This window comes from Globicephala melas, chromosome 2 (genome assembly GCF_963455315.2).
Source record: "Globicephala melas chromosome 2, mGloMel1.2, whole genome shotgun sequence".
Classification (NCBI taxonomy): domain Eukaryota; kingdom Metazoa; phylum Chordata; class Mammalia; order Artiodactyla; family Delphinidae; genus Globicephala; species Globicephala melas.
Window position 1 is genome coordinate 177,246,964 of NC_083315.2, and position 23,061 is coordinate 177,270,024.

General features: G+C 63.9%; 2 gene segments (V, D, J or C); both read right to left on the reverse strand.

Annotated features, from left to right (window-relative positions):
- Window positions 1-1,554: 1,554 nt before the first annotated feature.
- Window positions 1,555-7,604, reverse strand: LOC115850801 (immunoglobulin alpha-2 heavy chain-like). The segment is given in 4 exon segments: window positions 1,555-1,978; window positions 2,147-2,467; window positions 2,667-2,990; window positions 7,574-7,604. Coding segments are annotated over 4 exon segments (1,071 nt in total).
- Window positions 7,605-7,725: 121 nt separating this feature from the next.
- Window positions 7,726-22,275, reverse strand: LOC115850723 (immunoglobulin heavy constant epsilon-like). The segment is given in 9 exon segments: window positions 7,726-7,824; window positions 8,953-9,195; window positions 14,052-14,141; window positions 14,253-14,386; window positions 16,631-16,972; window positions 17,044-17,367; window positions 17,457-17,780; window positions 17,905-18,288; window positions 22,224-22,275. Coding segments are annotated over 9 exon segments (1,992 nt in total).
- Window positions 22,276-23,061: the final 786 nt, after the last annotated feature.

Here is a 23,061-nt window from a genome sequence, read left to right on the forward strand (position 1 = left end):
TCCATCCACCTGTCCATCCATCCGTCCATCCATCCATCCACCCATCCGCCTGTCCATCTGTTTGCCCATTTGTCCATCCGTCCATCCATCCACCCACCCATCCACCTGTCTGTCCATCTTTCCATCCATCATATGTTCTGTGACCCATCCACCTGTCTGTGCTGTCCGTCTGCTGGCTCCACCCTCATCTACTGTCTCTTCCGCCTCCCCCTCTCTTTAGAAAGCTCCTGCTGTGGGCAGGTCCTGGTCCCTTGGTGGCTGGACCACCTTCTCTGTGGCAGCACTTCCCCAATTAATCCATTGCTCCCCCCATTGCCCTTTGGTGACTGGACCCTTAAGAAGGGAGCAGTGGCCAGGGTGGGCAGGGGTGTCCACCCCACCTTGGCCCTGGAAGCAGAGAAAGGCAGCCAGAAGGCTAGGTCCCCTGGGAAGGCCCAGAAGGTGTCTAAACAAGAGCAGGGGCCCCGCTGCCCCCTTGTGGGAGCCCTTGTGCAGGTGTCCCATGGTGGTCACGGGACTGTCCTTCTAGGTTCGGTCTCCCTGACCTTCCCTCCTGCCAGGAGCTCCAAGCAGAAGCTGTCTAGGGGCCCTGGGTGATAGCTGTCTCTAACCCCTCTCCACCCCAGCCCCCCACCCCGTCTATGGTTTGGGGCTCAGGAATGCATGGGAGACTTGAATTTGCAGACCAAGTGGGGAGCAGGTGATGCCTGAGAGGGGTCTCTCCAATCGATCCCTGAACTGTGCCCAGCTGGGTACACAGGGAGGCCTGAGGCCTGGAGGGACGTGAGGCAGCAGGTCTGGGCCTGGGGAAAACCCTCTGGGAGCTTGAGTGAGGACTCCTCTTGCCTTCCTGGAGCTGGTTCTGGGCTGTCAACTTCCTGCACCTGCAGGGCTCAGACGTGTGTGTGTGTGTGTGTGTGTGTGTGTGTACGTGTGCCCGCGTGCATGACCACGAACACATATAAGAGTACGTGTGCATGTGTGTGCGCACCCCTGTGTACATGTGCAGAGCAGTGGGATGTGGGGTGGGGAAGGCTGTACCCAGGTGGGGGGGCCCCCTTTCCGTGCGGTCAGTGGGGCCGTCCTGCACTTCTGTGCGCTGTGCCCACAGAGGGCCCCTGGAATCCAGCCCTCTGCCCTCGCCACTCCTCCTGTGCCCCCCTCTGCGTGATGGCACCAGCCCGTTCTCTGGCCGCCAGGCTCCCCTCTCCTTCGCTCACGCCTCCCGGCTGCCCCTAGAGGCAGTTTCCTGAAATACAAGTGACCAAGTCACCTGCCCCTGGGAACCATCGTGGGGCCACTCTTCTCAGGACCCAGGAGGCTGTGCCTGTCTCGCACATCTCAGCCCCAGTTCGACGCTCACTCCTGTGCTCACACTCGCGCACAGCCATGAAGGCACGTCCGGCGGGGAAACCAAGGCCTAGAGAAAGTCGGGGCAGCAGCTGCTCTCTCCTCCTGGGTCCTGCCCCCTCCTGGCGTGTGCAGACCCCGAGCACGGACAGATAGGCAGCCGGAGGGAAGCGCAGAGCTGCTTCAGGCGAGCATGGAGTTTATTCAAGGGGCGGGTGGGGCGGGGGCACGGCTCAGTAGCAGACGCCGTCCACCTCCGACATGACCACGGACACATTCACGTGGGTGGGTTTACCCGCCAGGCGGTCGATGGTCTTCTGGGTGAAGGCCAGGGGCAGGGCCTCGTGGCCCACCATGCAGGAGAAGGACTCCCCCTGCTTCCAGGCCTCGGCATCCACGCGCAGCACGCTGGTCACGGCGAAGGTGGGGACACTCTGGTTGGGCTCAGGCAGGGACCTCCAGGTCAGGTACTTCTCGCGGGGCAGCTCCTGGTTGCCCTGCAGCCACCGCACCAGCACATCCTTGGGGCTGAAACCTCGCACCAGGCACGTCAGCGTCACCATCTCATTGAGGGCCAGCTCCTCCGACGGCGGCGGCAGCAGGTGGACCTCTGGCCGGAACGTGTTCACTGGAGGGCAGAGAGCAGGGTCAGGGGTCTGGGCAGGGAGGAGAGTGCCGCCTGCCCCCTGGGCAACCCGTGTGGGGGGTGGGCGGGAGCTGGAGGGTGGAGTGGGCTCAGGAGTGCACCTCGCGCACTGTGTAGTGCCCAGCTGCCCACTCGCGGGTCAGGGCCTACCTGAGGGTTTCGTGATGGTGGCGGTTAGTGAGCCCTCGGACTCGGGGTGGGTGGCGGTGCAGGAGAAGGACTGTCTGTTTTTCCAGGGATCGGCGCAGCCCGGCAGGACACTGGACACACTGAAGCAGCCGCAGGAGTCAGGCTTGGGCAGCTCCTGGATGGCGTTCTTCCCACCTGTCGGGTTCCAGGTGAAGGTGGCGCCCTTGGGGTCTCTCAGGCCACTCAGCGTACACGTGAGGCTGGCATTGGAGCCCAGGAGCAAGTCCTCAAGGGCCGGTGGGTGCAGGGACAGGCTGGCCTTTCCGCACGAACACCGCACAGCTAGAACCGAGAGAGAAGCCAGAGCAGGTCAGCGAGCCCCTCCGTCCGCCTCCCTGGCCTCCACCCCCAGCCCAGGCCCCTCTTGGCCACCCGCTGGGCCTCAGCCACCTCTCGTCTGAGGGGAGTGCCCACAGGGATGCAGTCAGGGAGCTGGGTCAGGGTGACACCATGGGGGACCCGCTCCAGCCTGCCCTCTGACCTTGGCAGGGATCTGGGCAGAAAACTTGGCAGGGCACGTCCACGGTCTGGATGGATTTGGAGAGGTGCTGCACTTGGCATTTCACAGACTTGCCCTCTGGGCACTGGTTGGCTGGCAAGGTCAGCTGGCTGCTCATGGTGTACAGGCCCCCGGCCTGAGCAGGGGGGAAGTTCCTGATGGACACGCCCTCGCCGCTCTGGCTCCAGGTCACCTTCGGTGGCGCTGACGGGAAGAAGCCCTGGACCAGGCAGGCAATGACCACCTGCCCGGCTGAGTTTTCGCTCCTTAGGCTCAGTGGGAAGAGTCTGGGGCTGGTTTCAGGCACTGAAACACATGGTGTGTTGTGAGATGGCAGCCTTCACGCTGACCAGACGCCCGACACGGCCCCATGAGGGCAGGACGACGCCTGCGTTTCCTTAACACACAGAGAGTCAGTGACTGCCCCAAGGTCACGCAGCTTGCACGCGGCGCACCAGGGGTCGGCAGTGGCCACCTGAGTCCAGCTGAGCCATTTCTGAACGCGCTCCTTGGGACTCTGAGCATGTGGACCACACACGCTCCTCAGACGTGAGGCCTGGCTGCTGCACACGGCTCTCCCACTGACCAGCTGAGTCTGTGTGTACTGTCGGAGCCTCAGCTGCCCTCTGTGCAGTGGGCACGGTCATGCCCTTCCCCAGGGTGTGGGGTATCGTGAGAAATGGGCCCAGAGAGAGGGCAGAGAAAAGACAGAGAAGGCTGGGCTTGAAGCTGAGTCTGCATGGGGGCCAGTTTGTCTGTCCTGGGGCTCAAGCTGGGGAGGAGAGGGGGCCTGAGAATTCTATGTCCCCCCTCCCACTTCCTGGGTAAAAGTCCCAGTCCAAGCATCTCCCCCCACAAAGCACCCCCCGTCCCCGCCCCCATCCTCCTAAACTAGCAGTTGACTTCCATGGACTATGGGGAACTTTAGGCTGGAGGCCCAGTTCCAAATCAGTCCTTCTGGGATGCCCCCTGGACAGCTGGGCTACAGAGGGCACGGTCTGCCCTTGACCTTTCACAGTTCCCTTCCGGTCAACTGGTGAGGGGAGAGGGGAGCACCACATTTGCACCCTGAGGCTGCATGGCCCTGTGTGCTCCCGAGAAACAGAGGGGGCTGTCTGGCTGGAAACCAGGGCTCTGGGGGTGACCATGCTCAACCCACTGTCCCCTGTTCACCTCAGGCACTAACCCAGTCCACCACAGTTCAGCTCAGCCCGGCCCAGCCCAGCTCATTTCAACCAAGCTCAGCCTAGTTCAACTGAGCTCGGCCCAGCTCAACTCAGTTCAAGCCATTTCAACCCAGTCCAGCCCAGCTCAGCCCAGTCCAGCCCAGCTCAGCCCAGCCAAGCTCAGCCCAGTTCAGCCCAGTTCAGCCCAGTTCAGCCCAGCCCAGCCCAGTTCAGCCCAGCCCAGCTCACCTCAGCCCAGCTCAGCCCAGCTCAGCCGAGTTCAGCCCAGCCCAGCCCAGTTCAGCCCAGTTCAGCCCATCTCAGCTCAGCTCAGCCCAGCCCAGCCCAGCTCAGCCCAGCTCAGCCCAGTTCAGCCCAGCCCAGCCCAGTTCAGCCCAGCCCAGCTCAGCCCAGCCCAGCCCAGCTCAGCCCAGCTCAGCCCAGTTCAGCCCAGCTCAGCTCAGCCCAGCCCAGCCCAGCTCAGCTCAGCTCAGCTCAGCCCAGCCCAGCCCAGTTCAGCCCAGCCAGCCCAGTTCAGCCCAGCTCAGCTCAACACAGCCCAGCTCAGCCCAGCCCAGCTCAGCTCAGTCCAGCTGAGCTCAGCCCAGCCCAGCCCAGCTCACCTCAGCCCAGCTCAGCCCAGCTCAGCCCAGTTCAGCCCAGCTCAGCTCAGCCCAGCCCAGCCCAGCTCAGCTCAGCTCAGCTCAGCCCAGCCCAGCCCAGTTCAGCCCAGCCCAGCCCAGTTCAGCCCAGCTCAGCTCAACACAGCCCAGCTCAGCCCAGCCCAGCTCAGCTCAGTCCAGCTCAGCTCAGCCCAGCCCAGCCCAGCTCAGCTCAGCCCAGCCCAGCCCAGTTCAGCCCAGCTCAGCTCAGCACAGCCCAGCTCAGCCCAGCCCAGCTCAGCTCAGTCCAGCTCAGCTCAGCCCAGCCCAGCCCAGCTCAGCCCAGCCCAGCCCAGCCCAGTTCAGCCCAGCACAGCCCAGTTCAGCCCAGCTCAGCTCAGCTCAGCTCAGCACAGCCCAGCTCAGCTCAGCCCAGCACAGCCCAGCCCAGGCCAGCCCAGTTCAGTCCAGCTCAGCCCAGTTCAACCCAGCTCAGCTCAGCCCAGCCCAGCTCAGTCCAGCTCAGCCCAGCTCAGCTCAGCCCAGCCCAGCCCAGCTCAGCTCAGCCCAGCTCAGCTCAGCCCAGCCCAGCTCAGCTCAGCCCAGCTCAGCTCAGCCCAGCCCAGCTCAGCCCAGCCCAGGCCAGCCCAGTTCAGTCCAGCTCAGCCCAGTTCAACCCAGCTCAGCTCAGCCCAGCCCAGCTCAGTCCAGCTCAGCCCAGCTCAGCTCAGCCCAGCTCAGCCCAGCTCAGCCCAGCTCAGCTCAGCCCAGTCCAGCTCAGCTCAGCCCAGTCCAGCCCAGCTCAGCCCAGCCCATCCCAGCTCAGCCCAGCCCAGTTCAGCCCAGCTCAGCTCAGCCCAGCCCAGCTCAGCCCAGTCCAGTTCAGCCCAGCTCAGCTCAGCCCAGCCCAGCTCAGCCCAGCTCACCTCAGCCCAGCCCAGCCCAGCTCAGCTCAGCCCAGCCCAGCCCAGCTCAGCTCAGCCCAGCCCAGTTCAGCCCAGCTCAGCTCAGCCCAGCTCAGCAGAGCCCAGCTCAGCTCAGCCCAGCTCAGCAGAGCCCAGCTCAGCTCAGCCCAGCCCAGCCCAGTTCAGCCCAGCTCAGCTCAGCCCAGCTCAGCAGAGCCCAGCTCAGCTCAGCCCAGCTCAGCAGAGCCCAGCTCAGCTCAGCTCAGCCCAGCCCAGCTCAGCCCAGCCCAGGCCAGCCCAGTTCAGTCCAGCTCAGGCCAGTTCTGCCCAGCTCAGCTCAGCCCAGTTCAGCCCAGCCCATCCCAGCTCAGCTCAGCCCAGTCCAGCCCAGCCCAGCTCAGCCCAGTCCAGCCCAGCTCAGCTCAGCTCAGCCCAGTCCAGCCCAGCTCAGCCCAGCTTACCTCAGCCCAGCCCAGCTCAGCCCAGTCCAGCCCAGCCCAGCTCACCTCAGCCCAGCCCAGCTCAGCCCAGTCCAGCCCAGCTCAGCTCAGCTCAGCCCAGCTCAGCCCAGCTCAGCCCAGCTCAGCTCAGCTCAGCTCAGCTCAGCCCAGCCCAGCTCAGCTCAGCCCAGCCCAGCCCAGCCCAGCTCAGCTCAGCTCAGCCCAGCCCAGCCCAGCTCAGCCCAGTCCAGTTCAGCCCAGCTCAGCTCAGCCCAGCCCAGCTCAGCCCAGCTCACCTCAGCCCAGCCCAGCCCAGCTCAGCTCAGCCCAGCCCAGCCCAGCTCAGCTCAGCCCAGCTCAGCTCAGCCCAGCCCAGCTCAGCCCAGCTCACCTCAGCCCAGCCCAGCCCAGCTCAGCTCAGCCCAGCTCAGCCCAGCTCAGCCCAGCTCAGCCCAGCCCAGCCCAGTTCAGCCCAGCTCAGCTCAGCCCAGCTCAGCAGAGCCCAGCTCAGCTCAGCCCAGCTCAGCAGAGCCCAGCTCAGCTCAGCTCAGCCCAGCCCAGCTCAGCCCAGCCCAGGCCAGCCCAGTTCAGTCCAGCTCAGGCCAGTTCTGCCCAGCTCAGCTCAGCCCAGCCCAGCTCAGTCCAGCTCAGCCCAGCTCAGCTCAGCCCAGCTCAGCCCAGCTCAGCCCAGCTCAGCTCAGCCCCGTCCAGGCCAGCTCAGCCCAGCCCAGCTCAGCTCAGCCCAGTTCAGCCCAGCCCATCCCAGCTCAGCTCAGCCCAGTCCAGCCCAGCCCAGCTCAGCCCAGTCCAGCCCAGCTCAGCTCAGCTCAGCCCAGTCCAGCCCAGCTCAGCCCAGCTTACCTCAGCCCAGCCCAGCTCAGCCCAGTCCAGCCCAGCCCAGCTCACCTTAGCCCAGCCCAGCTCAGCCCAGTCCAGCCCAGCTCAGCTCAGCTCAGCCCAGCTCAGCCCAGCTCAGCCCAGCTCAGCTCAGCTCAGCTCAGCCCAGCCCAGCCCAGCTCAGCCCAGCCCAGCCCAGCCCAGCTCAGCTCAGCTCAGCCCAGCCCAGCCCAGCTCAGCTCAGCTCAGCTCAGCCCAGCCCAGCCCAGCTCAGTCCAGCCCAGCCCAGCCCAGCCCAGCTCAGCTCAGTTCAACCCAGCTCAGCCCAGCTCAGCCCAGCTCAGCCCAGCTCAACCCAGCCCAGCTCAGCTCAGCCCAGCTCAGGCCAGTTCAGCCCAGCTCAGCCCAGTTCATCCCAGTTCAACCCAGCTCAGCTCAGCTAAGCCCAGTTCAGCTCAGCTCAGCCCAGCCCGGCCCAGTTCAGCCCAGTTCAACCCAGCCCAGCTCAGCCCAGCTCAGCTCAGCCCAGCCCAGCTCAGCCCAGCTCAGCACAGCCCAGCCCAGCTCAGCCCAGCCCAGCTCAGCTCAGCCCAGCCCAGCTCAGCCCAGCTCAGCTCAGCTCAGCGCAGCCCAGCCCAGCTCAGCCCAGCCCATCCCAGCTCAGCCCAGCTCAGCCCAGCTCACCTCAGCTCAGCCCAGCCCATCCCAGCTCAGCCCAGCCCAGCTCAGCCCAGCTCAGCCCAGCTCAGCCCAGCCCAGCTCAGCCCAGCTCAGCTAAGCCCAGTTCAGCCCAGTGCAACCCAGCTCAGCCCAGTTCAACCCAGCTCAGCCCAGTTCAGTGCAGCTCAGCCCAGTTCAGCCCATTCTATCCAGCCCAGCTCAGCACAGCCGAGCTCAGCTCAGCCCAGCCCAGCCCAGCCCAGTCCATGTGTACAGTACCCTGATATGTGTCTTCTGGGTCAATGGCCATCTGCCTTTCTCCTTCTTGTCTCTGTATCGGTACCTCTCCTCCATCCTCCCGCCCCAGGAGTCTGTAGTATGGCCTGGCTGTGGAGGAGATGAGGCCTGATCAGCTTCTGGGACCCACCTGCTCAAGGCTGCCGGCGGGTCCAACACAGCTGGGAGAGGCCCACGCCTTTTGGCCGTGTGGCCATGCCCTGCTGGTCCCTGTGCCCACCTGCCCAGAGGCGCTGGAGTGGGGAGGGAGAACGAGGCCTCGTCCAGTCCGCTGATGGCCGTATGGTCTTAGCCGACCCCTGCCCCGCTCTGGGCCATTTGCGCTGTGAGGTGAGGCCAATGCTGGGAAGGGGCTGCGTGACGGTGTCTGGCCCACAGCTGGGGGTCACTCACCCACTTCCTGTCCCGCCAGTTGCGGCCGCGTGCCTCCACGTCATGTCTGGTCTGTGGTCTGGCTGTGGTGGTACCAGGTGTGTGTGGCCTGGGCTGTGGGACCCCCAGGAGCCTGGCCCTGGCCTGAGGCCCTGTGTGTGCAGGTGGGTGCCGTGGTGGCGTGTGTCTCCACGGGGCGCCCACGGGGCTGGGCTGGTGGCCGAGGTGCAGAGAAGCAGAGGCCGAAGTAGACAGAGTCAGGGGCTTAGGGTTCCTGAGGGAGAAACAGTCCCCGAGGTGCGGGTGCAGTGAGGGCCGCAGGGGACGCCTCACAGGCCGGCAGGGCGGAAGCCCCAAGGGACAGCCTCGCCAGAGTGACCGCAGTGAGCAGGCCCCATAGACCTTCAGGCCACAGGGCGGCTGTGAGGGTGGGGGGGCCACCCCTCCTCCACCAGCCTCAGCAGCAGTGGGGCCCTCGACTGAAGCTGGACAGGGGTGTGGGCCCCCCCGCGTGGAGCCTGGAGTCCTGTGGTCGGGGTGGCTGAGGGCCTGCCCCCGCCTGCATCCACCCAATTCCCTGCCCGGGGTTCTCCCACCCACGGGCCCTGCCGGCTGCCCAGCTGCTCGGCCCTCCCTGGTGCCCCTCAGGAGGTGGTCCCTGCCCGGGCACACGAGGGGCCGTGGGGCCTGCACCTGCTTTTACATGTTCATTCATTTCTTCACACCCAGAAGGTTCTGGAGCTACACACAGGCACCTATGGTCCCCTCCCGGGAAGGACACCATTGCGGGGAGAGTTGCAGGCAGGTGGAGGGGGGAGATCAGCATTTCCCTGGGGGTGGGGTGGGCCCAGGAAGGGAGTTGGGGCAGGTGGGCTGGGAGGGGGAGATGGAGGGAGGAAGGGGGACCTGGGGCAGGGTACCAGGTGGGCAGACACACCTGGTCGGTCAAGGGACTTCTGGGGTTTTATCACAGACCCTGGCACACTCACAGCATCGGCCACGAGGGGCACTTCCTCCTGGGCTGCTGGACTCCGGGCCACCCCACGCCCACCGCTCTCACGAGCACCAGCGGCTCCTGCATCGTGGTTGATTGGCCCTGAGGATCCCTCCTCTTGCCAGCCCGTGAGGTCCCGGGGCCCTGCCCCTTCCTGGGGTCTGAAGCCCCGGTGTCCCCTGGAGCCGCCCCGAGGGAGCTGGAGGCGTGGGACTCGGGGTGAGTGCTGGGGCAGTGCCTGGCGGGAGTGGAGGAAGCAGAGGGCGGTGTGGGGCCGGAGGCCGCTCTCTCCTGAGGCCGGTGTCCCCCACGCAGACAGCAATGCCCTGCTGTGGGCACAGACGGGTGCGGAATGTGGGGCAGAAAGAAGAGCTAGGACTTGAGGTGGACGGATGTGGGGTCTTGCATGACCTGACGGTCGCAGCGGTTGGGGGAAGGGCCTGAGCCCGAGTGGACACTCTTGTTAAGACCGATGAGCACCTCTGGGAGTCAGTGGCTTGCTGAGTGCGGGTCCAGTTGGGAGGGAAGAGCCGGGATGGGGCGAGTCCTCCCCGGGCTTCTTCGGAAGGAGGAGGGGCCTCGGCTTGGCCAAGGCCGACTGGCTGGTGGTGAGTGTCCTGGGGCCGCGACGAAGGACCTCACACTGAGGGGCTTGAACCAACAGAAATTCAGTCTCGCACTCTGTAGCCAGACGGCCGAGATCCAGGTGTCCCAGGGCCCTGCTCCCGTCAGCAGCTTCAGGGGAGGGTCCTTCCTGCCCCCAGCCTCTGGTGGCCCCAGGTGTCCCAGGCATCACCCAATCTCTGCCTCTGCCCTCATATGACCTCCTGCCCTGAGTCTGATCTCTCCTCCTCTGTCCCTTGTAAGGACGCTTCTCACTGGATTTAGGGCCACCTGGACAATCTCATCTTAAGATCCTTAACTTCAATCGCATATGCAAAGACCCTTTGTCCGAACAGGATCACCTTCACGGGTTCCAGGGCTTAGGACGTGGACATAACTTCTGGGCCTGGGGGCACCATTCCGCCCTCTGTGGTGGGTTGATGAAGAAGAAAGAGGAGGAGGGGCGGAGGGGAGCCCGAGAAGGTGGGGCCCTGCTGCTGGGAGGGCGCATGCGGCAGGGCTGCTGGGAGCCCGGCTGGCTGGCTGGGATGCGTCCTGCTTTTCTCTGCGGGCCTGCTCTTGGGCTGTGCTCCCACTGTGCCAGCCCCTGTTCTCAGAGAGACAGAAGTGAGCGATCCTGAAGTGGGATCTTAGTTCCCTGCCCAGGAATCGAACCCGGGTATCCTGGATGAAAGCCAGGAATCCTAGCTGCTAGACCACCAGGGGCCGGGGGCTAGAAGGAAAGTTGCCCTGGCTCTTGCCCTGTTTGAAAGCAAGAATGTTTCACGGAGGCAAAAACTACAAAGCAGGTATAAAGTTTCTTTTTTTTTTTAACATCTTTATTGGGGTATAATTGCTTTACAATGGTGTGTTAGTTTCTGCTGCATAACAAGGTGAATCAATTATACATATACACATGTTCCCATATCTCTTCCCTCTTGCGTCTCCCTCCCTCCCACCCTCTCTATCCCACCCCTCCAGGCGGTCACAAAGCACCGAGCTGATCTCCCTGTGCTATGCGGCTGCTTCCCACTAGCTATAGAAGCACAGCACAACATGTGGGCTAGAGAAGTAGCTTATTGAAGACAGGAGGAGGCAGAAATACTCACCTGGAGAGAGAGGGTGTGGGCGTCCTCCCTGATGAGAAGTGAAGGGGTGCTCGGCTCGTCTGTACAGAGCGGCTCTCCCGGATCTCTGTCTTCCTCTGGCCCATTACCTCGCCTCTTTACCCACATCTGACCTGCCCTAGGGCCCTCCTGACAAGTTTGTATCTTTTTGACAAGAAAGATTCCAACGCAGGCTTCGCTGGTGGCGCAGTGGTTGAGAGTCCGCCTGCCGATGCAGGGGACACGGGTTCGTGCCCCGGTCTGGGAAGATACCACATGCCGCGGAGCGGCTGGGCCCGTGAGCCATGGCCGCTGAGCCTGCGCATCCGGAGCCTGTGCCCCACAACGGGAGAGGCCACAGCAGTGAGAGGCCCGCGTACCGCAAAAAAAAAAAAAAAAGATTCCAACGCAAAGGCTAGCGGGAAGTTTGACAACACATTATGGGCTGGCACGCCCTCCCTTTTTGACCCCCGAGGAGGCTTCCTGCGCATGTGCAGTCGGGGAGCTTTTCCTGACCTCAGGAGCGATAGACGTGGTCGTCTTATCTCTTTACTCCAGCAGGGCTCAGCTCCTGCCACTGACTTTGTCCTTGGAGTGTCAGGGAAAACAGAGCTCCAGTTTCCTCTGCTGGCACGCTCCAGCGGCTCAGCCCAGGGGCCCATCTGTCTCCTGCTTCACCACCTTTCTTCCCGACTTGGGGAAGATGTGCGTTGTCCGTGTGTGACGACGCCCAGCTTTCAGGGGCCCGCGTGGGCTGAGCCCTTGTTGCCCTCGCTCTGGATTCCATGGGTGGTCTCATGATCCGGGGTGCAAGTCAGAGAAAGGGGACACTCAGCTCTGCCCCCGGGGGCTCCCAGCTCAGGAGATGGGAGGAAGGCCCCTGGACCTCGGCTTGAGAGAGCCATGCAGGTGGGGGCCGGTCTTGGGGCCTGGTTTCTGGAAACTGTGTGCGAGTCTGTGCGGTATGAGTGTGTGAGTGTCAGTGTGAGGGGGCAGAGCAGAGCAGGGCTGTGCCCTTGACCTTGTGTGAAGTGCTCTACTGCTCCTCTCATGTTCTATTTGAACCAAACACTTGGGCTCTCTGGACAAGCCTCAGAATTGCCCAGTTCTGGGTTTTCTATGCCCGACCTCCACAGGCTGCACGGTCCGTGTCGGAGTCCGCGAGATGCCTGGTCTCCCAGTGCAGATGGAAGCTCTCTGAAGGGCCTTCGCCACAAGTGGACTCTCCTGTCAACAGAGTCTGGGCACTTGTATGCTGGGAAGGAGGCCACTGGGCCCTGAAGAATGGTCTTAACTGCTCACAAGCCCTCAGAGGCCAAGAAGGTCACTCACTGCCCCTAGTTTCCTCCTTATTTTACCTTTCCTAATAATTGAAACCTTTTCTTCCTGTTACCGGCCACCCGGTTTTTCCTTACAGTGCAGGACCCACTGCTCACATTTCTTTCTTGTCATTGGTTGCCGAGTGCTCTTTGTATATGAAGGAGTCCTGCCCTGTGTCACATGTGCTCATGTGCTCTGCCCCGTTTCCATGGGACTTCAGAGCCCCTTGTGGGTGGGCTTCTCCAGCTCTTTACCCTCAGGAGGAGGCTCAGCCCATGCCCACCACTGTGCTTGGCCAGCCAGCCCTCTCCCTGGTGCCTGTGGCTCCTGCCTGCGCGGCTCCCAGCTTTCTTCTCGAGGACGGTGGCGACCAGCCCCAGACAGCTATCGCTTGTTCATCAGGACATCTGGGCAGGCTGGCGGGATGGGGCCTGAGGACTGGCCTGTCTGCGTGAGCTCAGTGGGTGGACGGCTGGGTGGTGACTGGGGCCCCAGGAGGCTGATGCCGGCCTCCACCCTGGTGCTTGTGCCGCTGTGCTCCTGCGGCCTCCTGCACTGACCACTGAATGAGCCCCTCAGGGTTTGCCCACGGGGAGTGGGACTGTTGCCTTTACCTTCGTGTGGGGAGGGGCGGTGAGTCTGGGCTGGAGGCCAGTGGTGCAGGCGTGGTGGAGCCTGAACCAGGGTCTCAGTGGGCATTGAAGGACTCTTGAGGCGGAGCCTGGCTGGACACTTGGGTCCTCGGGGCCCAGAGCGGGCCTCTGCCCCCTTCCCTCTGGCCCCTTGTCCACGTCCTCGGCGGGGGGCACCTCCTACTCCCCAGGGACCACAGGCACTTCCCCAAGGTGTGTTCAGGTGGCAAGGGATTCTTTTTTTTTTTTGCGGTACGCGGTCCTCTCACTGTTCTGGCCTCTCCTGTTGTGGGGCACAGGCTCTGGACGCGCAGGCTCAGTGGCCATGGCTCACGGGTCCAGCCGCTCCGCGGCATGTGGGATCTTCCCGGACCGGGGCATGAACCCGTGTCCCGTGCCTTGGCAGGCGGACTCTTAACCACTGTGCCACCAGGGAAGCCCTGGCATGGGATTTTTTTTTCTTTTGCGGTACGTGGGCCTCTCTCTGCTGCATCCTCTCCCGCTGTGGAGCACAGACTCTGGACGCGCAGGCCCAGCGGCCATGGCTCACGGGCCCAGTCGCTCCGCGGCATGTGGGATCCTCCCGGACCGGGGCACGAACCTGTATCCCCTGCATTGGCAGGCGGACTCTCAACGACTGCGCCACCAGGGAAGCCCCTGGCATGGGATTCTTTATTGAACTTTACTAGGAAAAGTTAGGAGAGAGGTCGAACGAGGGCATGGGGGATGTGGGTGGGTGCTGCAGGGCTGATTTGGCCACACTGCGGACCCCTTGGGAAGCGCCTTCTGCTGTGGGACCCTGCCTCACAGCCTAGGGCCCTGCCTGTAGCCCTGGAAACTCCCCTGGACCTTCCCCAGAAGGTCTTCTCTGCATCCTCATTCTGCACGAACGGGGCCTGGGGGTGGACAGCAGGGAGGGTGGGCAGGGGACAGGAGCAGGGCATGGGGGGCAGCGCACTTGGCCCTGGGGGCACTGAGGGCGGGACTGAGCCTGGGGAGTGAGCCCTTGGCTCGGCTGGGCTGGACTCAGACGCTGGATCGGGCTGGTGGGGACTCTGAGTCCTAGATCTGGCTCTGGGCTCCAGCGTGGGCTGGGCCATGGGCTCAAGGCCGTCGCTGTGTTTCAGGGGTTGTTCAGTCAGAACCGGTGTGGGCCCGAGCCCAGGGGCCTGGGAGAAGCCTGAGGTGGTCAGCACCCACGCCCAGCCCAGGTCTCTCTGTGGAGGGAACAGATGCTCTTCTGGGACTTGCCCCAAAGTGGGGTGGTGTGGGGCTGTGTAAGGCGGGCCCCCTGTTGCCTTCGACCTTGGGGCTGAGCTGGGGCCTCTCGGCGCCCGTGTGCTGGACGCTGGGCCCCTGGCTCTGGCCCCTTGGGGGCTGGTCTGCTCCTTCCTCTGGCCCAGGGTCGAGCTGGCAGCCTCGGGGACGCTCACACGAGGGAAAAGGCAGGGCTGTGCGGCGTTCCTGTAGTCGCCGGAAGCCTGCGGCTGCTTCTGCAGGACAGCAGCCAGGACCCACTTCACCTGGAGGACGGCGTGCGTGAGGGACTCTGTGCCCAGCAGAGGCTCTCCCTCTGTTGGGCGCCCCGCCCTGGAACGGGGCGTCCCGCCCTGGAACGGGGCGTCCGTGCCCACCTTGCAGAGGGTGACGGCAGCGCCATAGCTCACGCTAAGCAGGAAGAGCGCCACGAAGGTTAGGAGGCCGGTCTGCGTCCCCTCCAGCTCGTCACTCTCGGCCTCCTCTGTGCACAGGTCCTCCAGGGCCAGCTCTGCGGGTGCCAGCCGGTCAGCCCCCTGGCCTCGGGGTCCGACGGGGGACAGGCCTGGCCAGCCTTAGGGAGTTGAGGGGACTGGGCCTGGCGCCCTGGTCCTGGGCAGTCCCTCCGTCTGGCCCCTCTGCGACTGCCCAGAGCCACCAGCCGGACCTGGAGGGTGGGGGGTTGGAAGCCCCCGAGCTGGCCGGTGGCTGTGTGGGGCGGCGCTGCTCCCCTGCCCTCTGCTGTCCCTCCACTCTTGGGTGGCTGGTGTTATCTCTGCCACCGTTTCTCCGCCACCGTTTCTCCGGCTTTTCTCCTGACGGCTGGTCGCCCCTCTCAGCCCCGCGGGCCCCTCACCTCAGCTCCAGCTCTGCCCCACCCCGCTCCCTGCCCCGTGGCAGGCGGGGGCCCCCGGCCTGGGGAGCACCCACGTCCACCCACTGCATGGCCTGTGGCCGCCCAGTCTGGCCCCCTGGGCCCCGTTCCTGCTCGGCTCCATTCTCGCCAACCAGAGGGGCCCTTGAAGAGCAGAGGCTGGCCTCCCTGCCTGGAGCCCTCAGGAGGGGGTCTGGACCCGGGAGGGCCCCTAGGGTCATCAGATCATTGCAGTGGGTGCCCCGAGGGCTGGGCCCGGCTGCACGGATCTTGCCCAGTGTGCGGGAGCCCAGAGCTGCCCCTGGCCCCTTGCTCCTCCTGTCCTGGGGCTGGCCCCCTTCCTTCCCCAGCACGGCCTCTGCTCTGGGCTCGTGTTCAGGGTGTGGGCTGTGCATGTGCTGCTTTCTGTGTGGATGTGGTGGGTGCCTGTGTGCTGTCCATGAGTGTGTCTGTCCGTGTGTGTCCACGTGTGTGTCCACGTCTGTCAGTATGTGTATGTGTATTCATGTGTGTGGGTTCATGTCTGTGTCCCCGTGTGTCTGTGTCTATACGTGTCTGTGTATATCCATGTCTGTGTGTGTCAGAGTGTCTGTCCATGTGTATCAGTGTGTGTCTGTGTGTGTCCACGCGCATGTGTCTCTTTGCGCCTGTGTCCATATGTCTGTGGGTATCCATGCGTGTGTCCATGTGTCTGTGTGTGTCTGTGTGTTCATGTCTGTGTGTCCATGTGTCTGTCCATGTGTATCAGTGTCTGTGTCCATATGTGTTCGTGTATATCTGTGTCCATGGGTGTCAGTGTGTCTGTCCATGTGTGTCTGTTCATTGTATCAGCATGTGTATCTGTGTGTGTTCATGTCTCTGTCCTCATGTGTCTGTGTCCGTGTGTGTGTCCATGTGCGTCAGTGTGTGTCTGCGTGTCCAACTATCCATCTGTGGGGTGCAGCTGACGGGGAGGGCTTGGCTGCACGAGGAAGCCATGTGGGGCGATGGGTGGGTCCAGGGGCCCCGGTATGACGGCGAAGGGTTTGGGAGTGGCCTGGGAGCTAGGGCGGGCCTCAGGAGGCCACCTGTGAATGTGTGTGAGATGCTACCAGTGGTTGGCAGTGCCGTGTGACTTGGGTGCGTGTGGAGCCCTGGCACCAGTGGGCATGACAGTGTGAGGGTGCATGCGAGGGCTGGGTGCTTCCCTGGACCGATTCAGGGTGGAGTGAGCCTGAGCGGCAAGATGGGGACCCTGGGCGCCGACCCTGGCCCGACCCTGCGTGTGGCCACGCAGGTAGGCTGGGGGTCAGAAGGCAGGGGTCAGAGGAGTGGGCTCCGCACGGGCCCCTGTGCAGGGTTGGCCCATCTGTGCCCAGGAGGTGACAGTGGAGGGACCTGCGTGTTGGTGCCAGTGTGGGGGTCTGACTCGGCCCATTTCTCTACCTGGAGGGCCTGTGTGTGCAGCTGGACTTGGGAGCCTGGGGGCTTGTCTGTGTCCAGAGGGGCTGGCAGGAGGCTGGGGGTGGAGGCTGAGGCCTCCGGGAGCTCCAGGAGAGGCTGGGGTCTCTGTGGTCCCTCCCCTAGGACTACTCTCAGGCTCTTAGAGCTCCTTTGACTGGGTAGAGTCCACAGTGGGGTGGCGGGGAGGCCCTCTGACACAGACGGCGATGCTGGATGGAGACGCGCCTCAGCCCTGGCCCCCACCCCGTGCCTCCCTTTCCTCTGTGCCAAGACACCGCTCCCTTCCCCACAGCTCCCCAAGGATGGGCACGCCCAGGGCTCTGAGCAGGCACTGGAGTGTTTATTGACAATGGACGGGAGGTCTGGCTGGCCCCCTCCCCTGCCCCAGCAGGATGGAGCCCTGGGATGAGGAGAGGGGGGAGGTCAGGCATCATTTACCAAGGTTGATGGATGTCGATCTCTTGAGCGTCCTTGAGCCGGGCAGCGCCTCGTGCGCCACTTGGCAGGTGAATTTGCTCTTCTGCTCCCAGTCGGCCCGCCTGACCACCAGGTGGCTGTAGATGAAGTAGGCAGAGAAGTCGGGGGTGGGGCTGCGGACCTTGTGGGGCCTCGTGATGGTGTGCTGGTCCGCCTGCATCAGGGCGTCGTTCCGCAGCCACTGCACGGAGATGTCCGCAGGGAAGAAGTTCTGGATCAGGCAGGTGAGGGTGACCTCGCTCTTGGTCTTGAGCTCTTCCTTGGGTGGCGGGAACACGTAGACCTCGGGAACCATGCGCCTGCCTGCAGACAGGTGTGCGGTCATTCAGGCTCCACCTGGGGGGCCGCCCACCTCCCCTCAGCCTGCGGCTCACCAGGGCCCTTGGAGATGGAGCGCAGGATCTCCTTGGGTAGGTGTGGGTGGGTCACTTTGCAGTAGTAGGTGTCGCCCTTGAGCCAGTCACTGACGTTCACCAGCAGGGTGGACGTGACGGTGACCGTCCCGTTGAACTCATCCTTGAAGACGAGCGAGTCTGAAGGCACTAGATCTTTGTTCTCCCTGGACCAGGTCAGTACAACGTCCTTTTTGCTGGCCAGGTCCACCACCAGGCAGGTGATCTTGGGTGACTTGTTGATGTACAGGTCGAGGGGCGTGGGTGGGCTCAGGTAGGCGCTCACGCCACGGGGCTCGGACTCGGCTGTGTGTGGGAAGGGGCTGAGTGAGGCTGAGTCTGCCCTCCTCTCTGAATCCCCAGCGGCTGGGTGTTGGCGTGGGCGAGGGCCATACCTGTGCACCTGCGGGCGTGGTTGTCATAGTTGAAGCCATAATAGGTGACCCGGCAGGTGTAGGTGAGTTGGGACACCCACTGGCCCTGCGTGATGTTGAGCTCGCTGTAGGTGGAGGCCAGTTTGCCCTCCACCTTTTCGGGGCCGGTGTGTGGGAACACGTCTGTGGCCTCACGCCCGTCCACCAACCAGGTGACCTTGATTTTGCCTGGGGTGTAGCCGGAGATGAGGCACAGGAGCTGGATGGTGGTATGGGTGTCGCCACGGGGGTCGCAGGAGGAGTAAAAGAGCTTCACGGTGGGGTCGGTGAAGCTCTTGGTGCACCCTGGCGGCAGAGGCAGCAGGAGTGGGGCTGGCCTCTCTGAGCCCCCAGCCCTTCCTCCCTGTCCCTCCCGCCCAGCCTCCCCTCCCCCTCTGGCTGTCTCGCGGGCTGCCCAGGCCTGGCTCACCAGTGACGGCCTTGGTGGTGGTGGTGTTGGACGCAACGTGGGCCACGCTGCAGGTGAGCTTCTGCTTGGACCACTCGCCCGAGAGTGTCACCTGGCTGCTGGTGGTGTAGAGGCTGGAGTTCAAGTTTTGGATGGCAGGGAAGGTCAGCGTGCTCCTGTTCAGGGATGCTGTGTCCCAGGTCATGGTCACTGGGCCCGGGAAGTAGCCCGTGGCCAGGCAGCCCAGCGTCACAGAGGTGGCATTGGTAGCACTTTTGCAACAGGAACGCAAGGGGTAGACAGATGGGCCGTGGATGGAGGCTGTGGGGACAGAACAGTGGTCAATGCTGGCCTCGGGACTGTCACCTGTATGTGCCAGGCTAACTGCTGGCTTTGGAGGGTGGGCTGTGGGGTGGAGGTGGGGAGGTCCAGTGCAGGGAACACCGGGACGGTGTTCCAGCTTTGGGGGACAGATGGCTCCTCCTGGGTCTTTTCCTCATCTCCTGATTCTACTAGGGACGCCCTCCAGTGAATCCTTGTGCCCCTGCAGGAGCAGTGGCTGTCACTGCCCTTGGCCAGGACTCCTGCCCTCAGCCCCAAGTGGGTGGACACGGGGCTCCTGAGTGGAGGCGCTAACCCACTCCCTGAGGTGGAGGTTCAGAGCCCATAGCCCTCTGTTGGCACCCGGGGACCCAGGGAGAAACCCCCCAGGCCCAGGAGTTACCAGGCTACTCTTCTGCCCCCACTCATAGACTCCCATTGGAGATCAGGGACCCTGAGAACCTCAGTAGCCACCAGTCTGTCCCCTCTGCCCCACCCATAGCCCTGGGAACACAGGCCTGGGACACAGAGACCCCCAGGATCACCAAGCTGCTTTCCCACTCCTGACCCTAACTCAGACCCCAATCGGGGATCAGGGAGACCCCCAGGAACCATCGAGCTTGCCCTTCTGCTCCAAACCAAAGACCTCATAAGGGCCTGGACCCACAGGACCCCACTTCCCAGGAATCGCCTTGTGTCTCTGCCCCACTCCAAAGTCCCTGTGGGCCTGCTGTGGGCGGGTCCACCTGCCACCCACTGGACCCCTGCTGCCTGCAGCCGTGGGTCAGCCTTCAGGTCCCTGAGCTGCTTTGCCATGGCTGCCCCTTCACCCCATCCTTCGGCTGACCAGCCCAGGCCCGCTGGTGCTCTACCTGCCCTGCTGACCCCCCAGGGGAGCCCAATTCCAGGCCCCATGGAGAGAGGACAGAGGCCCCTCAGAGCCCTCCTCAGTCCCCCTCCTCAGCCCTTCTCAGGCTCCTCTGGCTGCCAGGCCGGTCTGCACGTCCCCTGGCCTTGGAGCTCCAGCCCCCAGCCCATCCCAGCCCTGCATCCCAGCTCGGCTCTTCCACCTTCCTCTATTCTGCCGGCTAGCCCAGCTGAGCACAGCCCAGATGACCGTGTGTCAGGACAGCTGAGACCAGCTGAGACAAAGCAGCTCGCGCGTACAGCCCAGCACCCCTAACGGGTCCTGCACATTTCAAGCCAGCTCAGCCCAGTTCATCCCAGTTCACCCCAGCTCAGCCCAGAGCAGCCTGTCTTGATCCAGCCTGGCCTGCTTCAGCCCCTGACGTCCCATCTCAAGCAAAACAGCTCATCTGAGCTGCGTCCACGTGGTTCATTTTAGTTCAGTTTAGCTGACTGAGCAAAGCTGGACAGGATGACCCCACATCCCACTCCACCCAGTTAATCCAGCTCAGCCCAGCCCAGTCCAGCCCAGCTCAGCCCAATATAGCCCTACTCAGCTCAGTCCAGCCCAGCTCAGCTCAGCCCAGCCCAGCTCAGCCCAGCTCAGCCCAGCCATGCCTAACCCAGTTCAGCCCAGCCCAGCTCAGCTCAGCCCCGCCCAGCTCAGCCCAGCTCAGCGCAGCCCAGCCCAGCTCAGCCCAGCCCATCCCAGCTCAGCCCAGCTCAGCCCAGCTCAGCCCAGCTCACCTCAGCTCAGCCCAGCTCAGCCCAGCCCAGCTCAGCCCAGCTCAGCCCATCTCAGCCCAGCTCAGCCCAGCCCAGCTCAGCCCAGCTCAGCCCAGCCCAGCTCAGCCCAGCTCAGCCCAGCTCAGCTCAGCCCAGCTCAGCCCAGCCATGCCTAACCCAGTTCAGCCCAGCCCAGCTCAGCTCAGCCCAGCCCAGCCCAGCCCAGCTCAGCCCAGCTCAGCCCAGCCCAGCTCAGCCCAGCTCAGCCCAGCCATGCCTAACCCAGGTCAGCCCAGCTCAGCACAGCCCAGCTCAGCCCAGCTCAGCCCATCCCAGCTCAGCCCAGCTCAGCCCAGCCCAGCCCAGCTCAGCCCAGCTCAGCCCAGCTCAGCCCAGCCCAGCTCAGCTCAGCCCAGCCCAGCTCAGCCCAGCCATGCCTAACCCAGTTCAGCCCAGCTCAGCCCAACTCCACCCAGTTCAGCTCAGCTCAGCCCAGTTCACCCCAGCTCAGCATAGTTCAGCTCAGCTCAGTCCAGTTCAACCCACCTTAGCCCAGTTCAGCCCAGCCCAGCTCAGCCCAGCCCAGCCCAGCTCAACCCGGCTCAGCCCAGCCATGCCTAACCCAGTTCAGCCCAGTTCAGCTCAGTTCAGCCCAGTTCAGCCCAGCTCAGCCCAGTTCAGCTCAGCTCAGCCCAGTTCCACCCAGTTCAGCCCAGCTCAACCAAGCCCAGTTCAACCCAGTTCATCCCTGCTCATCCCAGTTAATCTCAGTTCAGACCAGCTCAGCCCAGCCCAGCCCAGCCCAGCCCAGCTCAGCCCATCTCAGCCTAGTTCAGACCAGCTCAGCTCAGCCAACCTTAGCTCTGCCCCACCCCTCTGGGGTAGGCAAGCTCAGCAGAGAAGAGCCCAGCCCAGTGCATTCAGCCCAGGTGAGCCCAGGTTGCCCCTTTTATCCCACCCAAGTACGCAAGTCGGGCCCCACTCAGCTAAGCCCAGTTTCTTCTGACAGCCCAGCTCAGTCCAGCAGAGTCCAGGCCTGCCTAGTTCACCTGAGGACAGCCCAGCTGAGCCAGGCTAGGAAGGCTGAGTCCTGAGCTCTGCTCAGCTGGGGCAGCCTGCTCCCTCCCTGTCTACCCGCAGCAGCCTGGCCCACGACAGCCCAGCTCACTTTAGCTCAGTGCACGGTCCCACATGGCTGGGGACAGCCCTTCTGGCCAGTGTGGCCCAGCTGAGGCTGGGATAGCTCATCTGCCTCCACATAACTCCATCCACTCAAGCCAAACTTGGCCCAGCCCAGCCCTGCCTGGCCTACCCTAGTCAGGCTGGCTCAGGCCAGCCCAGCTCAGGCCAGACGATGTGGGCCCAGGCCTGCCTGCCATGTTGGCCGGCCTAGGGACTGAGACCCGCTGCTTCCCCCAACCCTGGGCTGGCCATCACCGTTTTTACTGGTTGTAGGCAGACCCACGCTCAGCCCGAGGTCCATGCCCTGTGTGTGATTCTTGCCCTGGCCCTGACCTGTCTGAGATTCTCGGCTCCTTGGTCTTCTCCAGGTCGGCTTCGAGCGTTCTCTTACTTCCCTGTGTCCCCATGCAGGGAAGGGACAGTTGCAAGGCAAGCAGTGACTCAGAAGCTTGGTCCCCGCTGGGTGGGCAGTCCAGGTGTCTTCTCCCAGCAGTGGTCTGGGCAGCTCCAGCAGCGGGGTGCCTGAGGGGCTGGGGTCTTCTGTCAGGTGCCCGTGGCTGGTGTGGCCCATCTGGCCAGTGGTGGCCGTCTGCAGGCTCCCAGGGTAGGCTCCCAGATGAGGTGAATCGTTAGGAAGCATTGCTGTTATTTTTATGCCCAGACGATAGAGCCTGGGGCAGGGCGGGGCAGGGGGGCGAGCTCTGCCTCAGTGCTCTCAGCTAAAAATGGGGTGGGAACCCCCAGGGGCCTCGACAGCCCTGGAAGTTCCCTTCTCTCTCTCTGTTCTCGGGAAGTCGACCCAGTGACGGCCGGTCTCAGGTGAGGCTCCTCTCTGTGGCCTCTTCCCGGCCTCTGCCACCCGGCTCGTGACCTCTCCCTCGATGCCACGGGCTGACTTGGTGAGCAGCCGGCACACACTGTGGTCACTACGATGGCCCGGGAAGGGAGAGGGCACCAGGCACCACCACCACTGCCCCCGAGGCAGCCCACGAGGGACGGTCCTGGCCGTTTTGTGCTTGAGAAGTTGAGGCCCGCGTGGCCTAGGTGCCTGCGGCGGAGTGCGGGGCTTTCTGAGCAGCGGTCTGGGGGCCGGCCTGGTGGGGCGGCCCTGGGTACGAGTGTGAGAGGCTGTGGGTCCAGCTGGGTGTAGGCAGGTGCTGGTCCTCTGGTGGCTTCCTGGGCACCCTGCTGGCCGACAGTCTCACCCGCTGTCTGCGAGCCAGCCTCCCGATCGCTGTCCTGCAGCTGGGCTCCCATCGGGGCTGCGACTGGGCTGCGTGGCCGGCAAGGGCTGGCAGGGGCCTGTCGGGAGGTGGGACATGGCTGTGAGCTTGGCCAGTGGCTCGGCGAGACCTCTGCAGCCACCGGACCCTGGGGGGTACCATGCCACCCTGTGCTGCTGCTGTCCATCAAGGTGTGGGGACCACAGAGCGGCCTTCGTAGAGGTGCCCACGGCATTCGACTCTGGTCTGTCGGGGCAGCCAGTCTACCATCGACGCTCCACTGACATGTGCTGAGCCAGATAATGTGCTGAGTCTTGGCCTTGCCTCCATGCTGTGGACGTGTCCTGCAGGCCGGTGTGTCTCTGGAACCCCCCAAAGGCCCCGATGCACACACAGGGGAGGCCACGAGAACTTGCAAGCTAGCTCATCAGCATGGACTCCTGGGAGGTGACATGCAGTCTTTGTGGAGAGGGAGACAGCAGGACCACGTCCCCTGGGCCCAGGACACCCAGGGCTGCTGGTCTGCATGCAGGGAGGCTGTGCAGAGATGAGCTGTCAGGCCTGCACACTCAGAGGAGTGTCCGAGCCTCTTGGAAGACCCAAGAGGGGCTGCTGGATGGCTGGGGAGGGGCCCCGTGTGCAGAGCCAGGGCCCCGAGGCCCCCAGGACAGATTGTCCTGGTCTGTCCCGCCCCACCCTTGGCCCCAGGGACAGATGCTGCATGGCAGGTGCAGGGGGAACGCCGAGTTCCCTGGAAGGACTCAAGGTTCTGAGAGAAACCACAAGGCAGGCAGAGCCCCACCGGGGAGCCTTCTGCCAG